Raw genomic sequence first — 13,541 nt, forward strand, 5'->3', positions numbered from 1 at the left:
AAGGGGAGACAATACATAATAGTTACTGTCTTTATCTCCAAATTACTTTATATCACATTAGGTTGTGCTTCAGGAGTACTTTGGGAAAAGCTTTCCACTTTCACATTTTCTCTTTAAATTTGAGAATGGTAGATAAGAGATTTCACTCTGTAACAAACAGAATGACTGTATAAAGTGATGGTTATAGTCTACAATTAGGAAATTAGTTCTGAGTTCAAAGTTCAATTTTCTTCTCAATTGACTAGGTTGATTTTGGGCAAGTGACACATCCTTTTCTATTTACATTTTCCCCATCTGTAAAATTCGCCTTATTATTCATAGAGTTGACATAAAAATTAAATGAACTAATATATGTAAGGTAGAGCTGGAGACATACCACACTGAATTTAGTTACTATGATTATTATGTTCACATTGGGAGCTAGCATAGGATCAGCATAGTCTTCCCCTGGAGATAGCTATAGGGAAAGATAAACTGTGGTTAAGTACCATGCTGTTATCCATAATACAAAATAACTGCTAGGACATGAAAAATACTCAAAACCTTATGACCAGTGTATCCTCTTTCCTGCAATTAAGGCTGTACCTGGCGTCAGATAATATTCCAAAGTCTGCTTTGTAAGCACAAGAGCAGGAAATTTAAATGGCTTTCATGTTAATAACATCAGGCTGAAACATCCTTGCACCCACATCCCACCAAAGTCAGACTTCCTCCAAAGGAGAAGGGGGAGTCTGAGGACATCCGGGTTGTCAGCCCGCTTCCTGACACAATAATGCCATCCTATTTTTCAGGTGGTCTCCTTTCCTAGACATCCCACCTTTGATGAGTTTATTCTTCCATTTGCCAGGTACATTGATACAGGAAGTTAATGTCACCTCTGCCAGCCATGCTTGCCATGTATGTACACTTCATTCCCAGAGCCCTTCTGACAGAAAGGTGACATTGACTATCTCAATTAAGATAATTTACACGAGGATTCTACAGTGTCATTTTGTGAAGGCAATCTTATTTCCCTTACTTTCAAGTCCCTGGGACAACACCTACTAGTAACAAGAGCTTGGACTAGCGACCCAGACTGTAAGACCCTGAAACAATTCCTCCAAAATAAGGATTAGTCTGCAGAATATTTTCTTATCATACTTGACCTCTTCTTTAAAGCATTTTAAAACAAAGCATTCCCAATGGCTGCAGTCTGACTGGAAGATGATCTACTTACCTACTTTATGGGTTTTTTTCAAACCATCTATCACACCAGTGGTCATTTTTTTCCTTGCATTCTGAAGCACATGGAATTCTTACCATGTTTTTTAATGGAAAACTGCAGATCTGCCATTGGTTCTCAAAGGAGTTTATAGCTTTAGCCCTGCCTTAATCTGCTTCTGCAGATTGGGTGTTTTTTGTTGTTTGTTTGTTTGTTTTGTTTTTTGTTTGTTTGTTTGTTTATTTGTTTGTTTTGAGATTTCCTACATGTTGCCTTCTTTTAGTTACACTTCCTTTACCTATTTGCTTGATGGAGGAAGAGCAAGAAAATGAAGAAACTATCAGAATATAACATTCTATTAGAGTATTGTCTCTGTCTTCAGCAGAATTCCATTATCATAAATACTAAAATACATGTGAGAATAGGAAGGGATGAACAGTTGCCAGCTTCTTCCTGCCTTCTTTGTCTTGTGGCACATGGTGGCATAACGCCCCTTTGGCTTACTTGTACATATTCTTCAGGGAGGTGACATTTTAGTGCTGGAAGCGTCAGTGCCCTGCAGAGCCTCTCACTGAAGGTCATCCACACCTGTGTTTGCTTCTAGCAGGCTGAGTTTCCACTGCTCAGACAAGGCCTGTGAGTCACAAGCTCCTGTTCTGCATATAAAGGGGTCAGCCTAGGTACCTGCTGCTCTTTCTGCAGCTCTGTGAAATGAAAGGTTGCAAAGATGATTTCTTAAATCCCTTTAAGACATCAAACTTTTACCAGCTTTTTGAGAATTAGCATATATTGTTTCCCTCCTCCCTTTTGTTGTTAGTGTATTTTTAATATGTACTACATCTACATATTTTTCTCAAGTATCTTTGATGGATTTAAACAATGGAATCTAAATTTCTGGCCCTTTTCTGAACTTCTAAATAAAAAAAAAGTTCGATTTCATATCTAACTTTAAACCTTAAGGTTATATGCTTATTCTTAAAGAGAATTCTTAAATTTTTTATGCTATATGTCCCCCAAACCCTGTATTTGTCCATGGGTAATTAAAAAAAAAAAACAACATAAATAAATGAATCAAGACTAGGATTAAGAGAAAAGGGTGAGCAAAGGACCAGAAATAAAATAGACCAGACATCTAATGCCAGACAAATTCTCCGGCTGAGCACCTAGTTAGAGTTTACCCAGTGAGTTTCATGGATGGTAAATTGGTGAGAGGACTCTGTATATTTAATACTTCTTCCTATCAGACCTTTAATCACTGCCACATGGAAGGAGAAGCAGGAGGATCACAGCATAAAGATCCTTCTGGAATGTGGAGTGGGTTGTAGGTCAGACTGAGCAACTTAGTGAGGCCTTATCACAAAACAAAAAGGAGAAAGACGGCTGCAAATACAGGCCTGCAGTAAGCACCTGACAATCAAGCATGAATCCATATATTCAATTCCCATAACCAATGTTTTGATATGCAGTGAAACTTTACTGTATCATACTTTGTCCCAAGACAATGGTGGAAACACAGAAAAGAAAATGTAATGGGCTTGCTCTCTCTGCTCTCTTGGAGAAGCACAACTGAATCACAGAAAAATAAATAAATGCATCATGGATGCCTAGACAAAGAGCTGTGAGATCATGAAGAGACCAACAGCAGCCAACAGCAGTGATATAGAGAAGGAAGGGAAGAAAACATTTATGAGCTCAGTGTCAGAGGTAAAAATATTCTTAACCCCAAATATACCACATTACAAGAAGCCAACTTGTGCCTAGGCAATTTCGCCAAACACAATCCTACTTATGATTGCAGTGACCATTGTGAGATGGGATCTGATCCTTTGGTGCTGTTTTATGGAGCCTGAAGAGACCGTCCTTCCCATTTCTAGCCCTTCCTGCATTATATTCTTGATTTCCTAAGATATTTCTCTAGCTTACGTATTGCCTTTCTTGTGGATGCAGTGGGTTTTCTAAGTTCTTCAGTTGTCCATAGACAAACCAAAGTAAGGTACTTTTGGTGTTAAAATAGGAACCATTAGGAGAAAATAACATTTGGAATTGAATTAATGGGCATCCCATGGTGTTCAGATATATTCGATTTCAAAACTCTTTATTCAAATGAGCAGTTTAAAAATCTTTTCTGAGCAATTACCATTTTTACAGACATGGAATAAAGAGTGATTCATCTGGCAATACCTCAAAAAAACCAAAACACACAGAATGAAGAAGAGCCTGAATTCTAAGCACTCGGTGTTAGGTAATAGCATCTTCATGAGAAAAATAGGATCTCAGGATAGTCATAGTTAGCACTGTGTGTGTAACTGGGAGTGAACAGGGCTTTCCTGTACTGATGGCCCCAGAGGAACAGAAGTACTTCTGCATCTTTCTGAAGCATTCTACGGAAGCAAGCACTGCAGTGAGCCGCCTTGCAAGCTTGTTTATTATTGTGTCTGGTAGAACTCCCTGAGCAGTTCACCTTTCATTTATGCATGGCCCTCTCTGCCTCCGTGGAAGTTTGAAAACACATGAAGAGTCTCTCCCTGCTATCTTAACTTCCATTCTCTTTGATGGATTGCAACAGGCAAGCAGTGCCTTGCATGAGAGAAGAGTTTTCAATCATGAGGAAACTCTGAGCTTCTGCAATTGATACTAAAATTATGATGCTGCCACTGCACCTCACTCAGTGGGGAATTTGCAAAAATGGAAGGAAAAAAAAAGATTCAGTACCAAGTCAATGTCACATTGCAGTAAAGATAGTTGACTAAAGTGTTGGGCTTGGAATCTAGCTGTCCTTTGCAGAAATCACATTCAGCTTAAAATTTACTTCTTAGGAGAGAGTTGAAATGTTAAAATTTAGTTTGCAATTTTGATTGAATAGAGATTGGTATTAACCTGAAGTACAACATAAACCCCAAACATTTAGGGGCTGAGGACATGGCTCAGTAGGTAAAGTGCTTGCTGTACAACCATGAAAATCTGAGTTTGGATCATCAGTACCCACATAAAAGACTGGCCCAATGGCATGTGCTTGTAAACCTAGCATTGTGGGCTGGGGCAAGACAGACAGATCACAGGGGCTCACTAGCGAGCCTGCTAGCCCAAACTGGGATATTCAAGCTGAGTGAGAAACACTGTCTCTAAAAATATGATGAAAAGGAATAGAGGAGGATGTTATGCCCAGATCTCGAAGTTCCCAGAGACTACTGGGAGTCTGATTCACATACGCAAAAGCAAAGAGCCTTTATTTGGGCTTAATCTCAGACTCCCAGACTTTACCAGACCCCCAGACTTCACCAACACATTGGATCCATACCCAGAGCCCAGAACAGCAGTTAGGCAGGGTTATTTTTTTATTGAGATATAAGCAAGGAATGGGAATTTCCAGCTTAGCAGTTACATTTAGCAAAAGCAGGCTTGTTGCAAAGTGATGGGCTAACTAACATTGAACAAGCTATCTATAGACTTCCGCATTGTAGGTACTTTCCTATTCCCCTGTCTAGGGGAGATTTCTGCCCAGGGCAGTTTGTGGCTTTTCCAGTAACTGCCTGAGTGTTTCCAGGAAACAGAAACTCAGGCCTACTCGTTCTGAGGAGAAGTTGAGGCTGTCATGGAGTCTGTTAGGAATCCTTGAATTTTGGGCCTTTCAGAAGACACCTAGCATTGGCTTCTGCCCTCTACGTACACACACTGATGTGGACTCTACCCCCTACTCACACACACACACACACACACACACACAGAGAGAGAGAGAGAGAGAGAGAGAGAGAGAGAGAGAGAGAGAGAGAGAGAGAGAGAAACATATGCAATAACCATAATTACAAAATAAGTATATTCCAAACACCTAAAATCAAGCCTTTTATTTACCTAATAACTGAAAATAAGATAGTCTTTCCTCTTTACAGGTTTTCAATACACCATAATAATCCTTTATTCTTTATTCTCCCCTTTCTCATGTGGACATAGAAAAATAAGGCTTTATTTAAAAGGCTACAAAGCTGGAAGTCTCAGAGAAAAGTTCAATTAAGCAGAAGGCAGTTGTTAGAAGATTAGAGCTAAAACAGATTCTTTCTGACCAACTCATTAACAGCTCTTACTTACTGGCTGCATACCCTATAAGCTCAAGGATTATCCTGTTCAATCCTTACAGCACCCTGATAAAGTAGATATGATTGGCCCCTTTGCAGACGAGGAAACAGGCTTGAAGTAGCTAAAATGTCACCTAAGTGCTCAGTGCATGACCCTTCCTCAGGACTGTCTAAACCTCACCTCATTGTCACCAATATACCAACCATAAGCCTGGTGTCATGAGGTAAATCTCTGCTATTTAGCTGGATGCAGTGGTGTACTCCTGCAATCCCAGCACTCAGAAAGGCAGAGGCAGGCAGATCTCTGTGAGTTCGAGGCCAACCTGGTCTACAAAGCAAGTCCAGGACAGCCAAGGCTACCCAGAGAAACCCTATTACATATGAGATAATGGTCTATGTACTTTCCATATATCACTTTATATAACCTCCACAACAGATAGAGACATATGAAATGAAGTGAGCACTGATATGAAGAACTTGCCCAAGACCACGAAATTGGTAAGAGCTTAGGAATTGGAGTCACCCTTCAGACTCAGATGTCTTGGCTGCTGAGATGCTGCACTCTGTCAAAGTACTATATTGCTAGGTAGGAGCGGTAACATGGACACAGACTAAATCCATGTCCACATTTGTACCACTTCAGGCCAAACTCTGAAATGGCTCCACTAACTTGGCACAATTTGTGAATCAAAGTGAAGCTGAAATCATCAGTGGATCCATGATCAATATGAACAATGTAATGTATTCTTGAATTATTCTGCTCAATTAAGTTTCTATTACAGAGCTTAATCCACATATCTGATGAGTAAAAGAGGAGTAAAAAGGATGACTACGTGAAATTAATCAAACTGTCAGATGATTTTTTCAGCAGCTAATGTATGCTTCTGATAATGCAGTTAAAGAGACCTACTACACTTGCAGATATATTTGCTGAGGGGCACATGCTGTATATTCAGTAGTATGGTCCAGACAAAAGCCTAGCTCAGTATCTGTTATGTACCATATAGAATTTAATCCACTAGCATTATAAATAAGTACAAAATATTTGATGTCACCAGGCATCCTGGTGGACATTAATTTTTCAATTCTGATGAGCTGAGGAGTTCAAGAATAACTGCAAATGGTTCTAGTGTGTTTGTATAAATACATATGCACCATGTTTTGTGTAATTTTTTGGTGGTGATCTCTACTAATAGTAGTTACCAATTTCTAAGACTTTTGCTATAAGTTAATTATGTCACATAGTCAATAGCTAACAGCTCTTTAATGTTTTGTTTTGTTTTGTTTTCTCCACAGGTATTCCCAGCATTTCCAGTATTGGTAGTAAGTAAAACCATCACCAAACCAAATCTAGGCCAGCTTTGCTTTGTTGTTCAGCTCCTCAGAGCTCTTTTCTTGTGTCCATTTCTGATGCGATAAATCACAATCCATGGGAATTCAAGTTCCCTGATGGTAGTAGGCACAGGTGATTCATACACAACTCTTCTGTAAATGTGAGATGCCAACTTTCCTGATGACTTTGGCTTCATAAAGGCCACTCGAACAGAGACCTGAACAGAGAAGCACTTGCTTAGATAAACATATCATGTAGATGTGCTGTCCCGTGTAATCATATTTAGTAACCAAGGACAGATTTCATTCTCTCTGTAGGACCAAGTGTGGATTGGTACTAACTGAGAGAAGAGAATGAGTATCTATGAGCGCTGTGGGTGTTGCTCATTGAAATTCAAGGAGAGTACCACGAAGCCAGGGAGGAAATTTTTTAATGCATTAAAATGTAGGTTTTGTGAAGGCCTGAAGGAGGTAGGTTTATGATCACTACTCATCCTAAGGAATTAACTACAATCAGCTGGTACACCACCCATTCCTCTCTCCTAAATTCTAGAGGTCAATTCATTCTGGGGTCCTTCATTTTTTTTCCACTTTGGCAACAAAAGTGTATATATACAAATATAAGCATGGTTGCCAAAAATTCTTAAAGAAATCTTAATAGAAATCCAAAGGATTAGAGAGAAACCTTCCCTTCTCTGGATAATCCTTTCCTTGAGCATATCCAGCCACCACAAGAGACTCAGGCTGCAACTACTCTTCCTCTCTGAATCAGTATAGCTTGATCCAGTGCTGGAAGTGTTCATTACAGACACACACCATGCTGTTTCAGAGCATATTTTCACACAGGTTTTATAGCATGCCCTTTATGTCCAATGACAAAAAGCTTGGAGCAACTACAGAGTAACTGATTTAGGAATAAAATACCAAGGAAGCCTCAGTTATGGACTGTCAATGGGAAGAAGAATGGCTCCCACAATGATCACTCATCAAAGGCTGGCGCCTTAAGAGCTCTACCAGGGAGAATGTTCACAGTGTAAATAACAGCAGTTGAAGTATTGCCAAAACCCACACCCTTCCAAAAGCAATATTCTGATAATTTGGATAAAGAAACTTGCCCCTTCATATACATGCAAGACCAGCTCTTCTAATTCATTAATCAGCCCAGCTTAGTTAAACGTGTGGAAAGGCCTGGGCACTTATTTGTAGAGCGTTAGACATGTTGGCTGCTAGGAGAATCAGTTGTTCTGTATCAGAAGCACCATTCCGACTTAAACCTACAATTGCAGCACTGTCTTTGTGACCCTACAAAAATGGTGTTGGGCTGCAACCTTGCCAATGAGAACATTCAGCTCTCATAATCTAATATTTCTGCGTTAGCCCTTGGTGTTTGCCTATGTATGTACCTCAAAGTGCTCCTTTCAGGCCTTGACAACTGTTTCTGAGCATTTTTAGAGCAGAGGGAACCAGAAGGGCTGTCATGATCTGGCATGTCCAGAGCTTCAGAAATGGATGAATGGAAAAGTGGTTCTTTGGTGCTGGGGTGTGTTTCTGTTCCGAGAGCCAGTTGTGTGTTGCATGGACCTCTTACTGTACCTGCTCACTCCGCATCTCATCTGGCAGCCTCCACCCCATCTCCCATCTCTGAGCATCAGCAGATGTTGACCTTTTACACATTGAATCAGGAATTTCCAATTTTGTCTTGCACAGTTACCTTTTGAAAGCAGTGGCGACCCGAAAGGATGCTGTGTTGTGCCTTGGGAAATGTCCTAATCTTTATTATCAGGAACCTGAGAAAATTTTACTCCTAATATCTGTCACAAAAACCCTATGACTCAAAATTATAATCTGTAGTCTGAATGCCTCTGGCCATTCATCTTAGAGCACAATAAATGTTTTGGGGTTTTTTTTTGGGGGGGGTTGTTTCTTTTTTAAAACTTCTAATCGGCAAGAAGGAAGAGCATTTAGGGCCCACCCAGGACTAGCTTGCCTGTTGCCTGGCTTTTAAGGCGAAGAGATTCACCATCGACCATGATGGTATCTTTCAGGTGTCTTTGATGGCATTAACAAGTTCCTTCTTTGTGGCCTTATATGGTGCCTCTTGTGTGCACTGGTGAATTCCTCTCCACTCCACAAAGCAAGAATTCACATGTAGATGATTCATTGACAGGCCTAGAAGGTGCAGAGGGTATGGGCAGATGGTTTCAAGTTGCAAGACACAGAGAAGAGGAAGCTGCTTGGATACTGAACTAAGCTGTGCATTTCCCAGGGCTTTTCTCTTCGCTGTAAAGAAATCAGTGAATACAAACCCCAGCAGCTCTCTAGGAAGATCTCACTGTAACAAATGAAACACCCTTGAGTCTCTGACCATCAGAGTAATTTTTATGGAAAATAAATGATGTATATTATTGATGTAAACTATTGACGCATGTAACCATAAGTTTACATGCATATGCTATATTTTATAATGGCTGGAAGATTTAGCTCCAATAGACTTCAGTATAGATCTCATATTGTCAACATCAGTATTAAGATTCAATGGATAGACAGAGTGGCTACCCTTTCCGATCATTTGCTAGAAGTATTTAAAAAACTTTAAAAATTTTCCCATTAAGGTCACTTGTAGCTGCTGCTGCCCATTTACTAGGTAACAGGATCCTCAAACATCCCAAGAGTACTTGATCTAAAACCCAGTCATTTTGATGTGCTTTGACCCACGGCTTAAAAAAAAATTACTCGTGGTATTATCAGCAATTAACGAATCCAAAAATTGATCTGTAGCCATTTGAGCTTTATGATCATTGTTTCTACTTAACCTCCTACGATAGCATTTCACTCAGGTATCACTCTATATGAGCTATACATATGATTCACAACTTTATTTAAATGGACATTTGTTGATGCTAATGATACAAATTAATAGATGGTTTATTGTGGGTGTTTTTGTTTATAGTGAGAACCTAGTCATTACTTTCTAATATATATTATCTAATGCTCAGTCCAGCAGCACAAAGAGTTGCACTAATCATGCTAAACAATATGTTACAAAGAGTATAATTAGAGTGGCAAGAGGGGTTAATGTTTACTAGCTTTGTGGGCGTGATTATTATTTCTTACAATGGTAGATGACAGATGATTCCGATATGAAAGGTAAATTCTCCAGAAAACCAAATATGAAAGTCCCTTTTAGAAAAAGAAAATTTTTATTTTAAATAAGCACAAAAGACAAAATAGAGATATTGATGGTTTGCAACCTTCACTACAGATTATTCTCCTAAATAACTTTCATTTAACTGATGTGATGCTATACAAAGCATACAACAGTGATGGAACTGTTTGACATTCCCCTCCCCCATGCCCTAATTATTAAATTTGAAACAACAGTTCACTTGAGGGAAATATCTCATTTTCCTGTTTTCTCTTGTAATGAGTATTGCCTTCATCACGGAGTTTAAAATTCATCTCTAATTTGATTTAATTGGCAGGACTATTAAACAAGGGAAATGCTACCTGCAGGGATCCATCAGCCTGTTGAGAAAGCCCAGAGATGTTTTCATACTTGAGAACATTTGATGCCAGTTGGAGACCTTGTAAAAGTTGTTTTCCATACAGTATCCAAATATTTCTGTGCAGTGCTGATTTGTTGTAGAAACTCGAGTGGTGAGAAGGAAAAATAAAAAGGTTAATCATTTACCCACCCAAGTTTTATTAATGATCGTGTTTGCTCTATTTGGAGAGCTACCATGTCTATTTGATTCCCTTCCCCCTTTGTTTTAATACTCCTAATTCCCCCAAATAAAAGTTCCATTGAGTTGCCCTTTAACTAATTAGATTTTATATAATGAGGGAAAAAATCATCAGGCTAGTGTAGCAACATGGCAAATTGCTATGCTGTGGTGTGCTACATTAATTTTGCACTGTTTGCTGATGTTCTAGAAAGAAAGCTAAGGTCTCAAGTGCAATGCCTTTTGGGACTATTTTATCATGTATCTAGTATCCTCATCACAGATCCATTTCATATTTGTGTAACTAGCATTTCATATTCATGAAACCTTTGTTGTTATCCCAAAATTGAATGAACATTAGGACATAGTTGCCTTTTTAATCCTGAAAAAAAAAATCAAATATTCAGGGAGAGGGTAAGAATCTCCCACTTGAGAGAAGAAAAATTTGAGAGGTTTACCAATCTTTATTGACAAGAATTGCTCATCTTGAGCAAATTGACTTTCTTTTTTTTAGGTTTTAACCTTTACCTAGTCAATTTTAGAATGTCAATCTACTTTTTAAGTGTGAGCTAAAAATCTCTACTTTGCTAGCTGTCTCTGTAAGATAGGTCGTTTTCCAGATAGAAAATATATCAAGGTTCCTATAATGAACCCTGAGACACAATCCTGTGATTGCCTGCAGTAGCTCTTTCTAGGGTGTGCCAGTTGAACTCTTTTTGGAGTACCAATGGGTAGCTGACCAACTGACCACTCCACTTCATGAGAAAAATTATACAGATATAGATTATTTGAATGGTAGGGGCATGTACCATAGGTTTCTGCCGAATTCTGTTTTACACATGGTAAATTTGAGGCTCAGAGGGGCCACATAACTTTCCCAGTGTACTATGAGCTGGACTGCCTGTGTAACTTCATAGCGTTAAATGAAGTGTAAGAGATCACATTAGAAAAAAAAAATCTGGATTTATTGACTCCTGCCAAGACTCTTTCTATGTAGTTAAGAAACCTCTTGTGTCCTGGGTTGACCCATTCCTATGCAAACAGACAGACAAACAGTACATGAGCTACGCAAATTCTGAAAGATGCTTACACATAATAAGTGAGAATAAACCTATCTTTTCATCTGTTAAATTAGTTGCTTATAACAAATTAGAGTTAATTGTGTCAGACTTCGGACAGACCTCTTACTATGACATTAAACTCATCTTTCCCATCAGCTTAATGATGCTGTCTTTTTAAGAAGTAGGCTAGTGTCTGTGAAAATGGCATGAATACAGCAAAGGGAATTTCTCCTGAAGAGTTTTGGGATCTTCTGTGGATCCTTTCTAGGGACATCAATAGTGCTATGTCAAGATTTTCCACAGAACACTAGCAATGATGACATAAATACAAAAGACCCTGTGATTTTTTTTTTGTACCTATAGTCCCTTGTATGTGTGTTTAAGAAGCCAGCATCGTTTCAATGCCAGCTTATAGCATGGTGGGCTTCAAAATATGAAACTAACACTAGTGCCATTAATAGATTTGAAGAACAACTCCTCTAACTTTATCTTATGCATGAAGCGAAGGTAAAGTTCCAGATAATGTTTAGTTTCCAACCCCTGCCTTAGGTGTTTCAGCACGGCTTAAGAAATAGCCTCCTGGTTATTTAAAACACCATAGTTCAAGAGAGTATGTAATGAATATTCTTTAAAAATATATGTTTTCTCCTTGATAGGAAAGAAGTCAGTTTATTCAGTCTGTAAAGACTGTCCACAAGTGAACTAAAACTTACTTTTCATTTCTGCTTTGTGAATATCAACTGATACAATATTCGAAGGCAATCTTACCTTTAAAAGTCGCTTATACAAATCAAAAGTCTTTAGTTTCTGCTTCAAGGTTACTTTTCAGCTTCATTCACTATGGTGCAGAAATTAGATGGTCAGTTCTTAGCAATTCTAAGATGGTTCTTTCCAATGTACAGTAGAGAATCTTTTCCTTGGGCACAAAGGAGGAAAAAAAATGTTCTTCCAGATTCTCATTTTTATAATGTGAATCTGAACTTTTCTAATTTGTGAAAATGGATTTCAAGTGTTATAAATAAATCATTTTATAATTTTTCACAATATTTTTTTAACAAAAAGAATCCAGGAAACTACATATTTGAATCAAATGCTAAGCTACTATGTTTCCAAATACATTTCCAAAAATGTGTAAATTACCATCCCTATATTGTGAAAAGTTGAAATCTAACATTTACCATAGTTTTGGGAGATAATTTGTTTCATTCTGAACAGTAGAGTTTATTGGTACAGTCTCAAACCAGATTATTCCCTAGAGCAAGCTATATCTTAATGAGCATTATACAGGTCAGAATCAATTGCTTTGGTAAAAATTAAGACTGAAAAAAAATGGAGAGCACATTCTTCTCCCTACTTTGAGTCTGTAGGAATATTCATTCTATATTATTGTATCTCCATGGCTACAGGAACCCCAAATATAAAAGAAACGAATAGCTGCTGGATGCTTATTGAAATGCAGTTTCCCTAACGAGCAATGCCATATTCTCCATTTTACCAGTGAGAAAGTTTAGGCTTAGAGAATTTAAGAACTTGTACAGCGGGAGAATTTGAGCTATGGTCTGAGCTCTGTTTATGTGTACCACATTTTAAATATACTTCCCCTAAATAGTTATTTTTTTAGGCTCTTAACAGATATAATTTGAATTCTAAAATAACAGTGAGATAATTGTAACCTGTGGCTATTACAGATATTAACAGATTGCTTATTTTTAAGGATATATTTGTACATATTCCTTATCTTCTCTTTAACATGTAGTGTCCAGTTAAGGAGACAGCAAGACATCAGTCTATTTTCTCATATGGGCCAGTGTCCCAGACGACTACTCGGGGGAGTTTGACCGTCTCCAAGGCCCGCAGCAGGGCCCTTTCAGCTCTGACGAAGGATGAAGGAGAGACTGTGGTAGGCCCACAACCAAAGCATGCAACCAACAAGTGTTTCCTCTCATAGAAGGAAATCTAAAGGGCAAATGTGTCATCCTGATAGGCTTTGTGCTTCCATAAACTTCAGTGTGTTCTTATTAAGCCACAAGGGAACCACTGGTTGAACACTTGTCAACTGAAAGAAATCTTGAAAATCACTTCTCTAGCATCTTTGTCTTAAACATAAGGAAAGTGGAGTTTGGAGAAATTAACAGCTAGACAGCTCCTAAGTGGT

The 13,541-nt window shown here is 38.5% G+C and overlaps 1 protein-coding gene across 9 annotated transcripts in view; it reads left to right on the forward strand.

Moving 5' to 3' along the window:
* Ntng1 (netrin G1) overlaps positions 1-13,541 on the forward strand; it is a 346,569-nt gene that overhangs the window by 265,457 nt on the left and 67,571 nt on the right. For all 9 annotated transcript variants that reach the window (XM_060392866.1, XM_060392869.1, XM_060392871.1 and 6 more), the window contains exon 5: positions 6,568-6,594. In XM_060392866.1, coding sequence (XP_060248849.1) covers positions 6,568-6,594 — 27 coding nt within the window. The remainder of the gene's footprint in view (positions 1-6,567; positions 6,595-13,541) is intronic.

This window comes from Meriones unguiculatus, chromosome 10 (genome assembly GCF_030254825.1).
Source record: "Meriones unguiculatus strain TT.TT164.6M chromosome 10, Bangor_MerUng_6.1, whole genome shotgun sequence".
Taxonomy (NCBI): Eukaryota; Metazoa; Chordata; class Mammalia; order Rodentia; family Muridae; genus Meriones; species Meriones unguiculatus.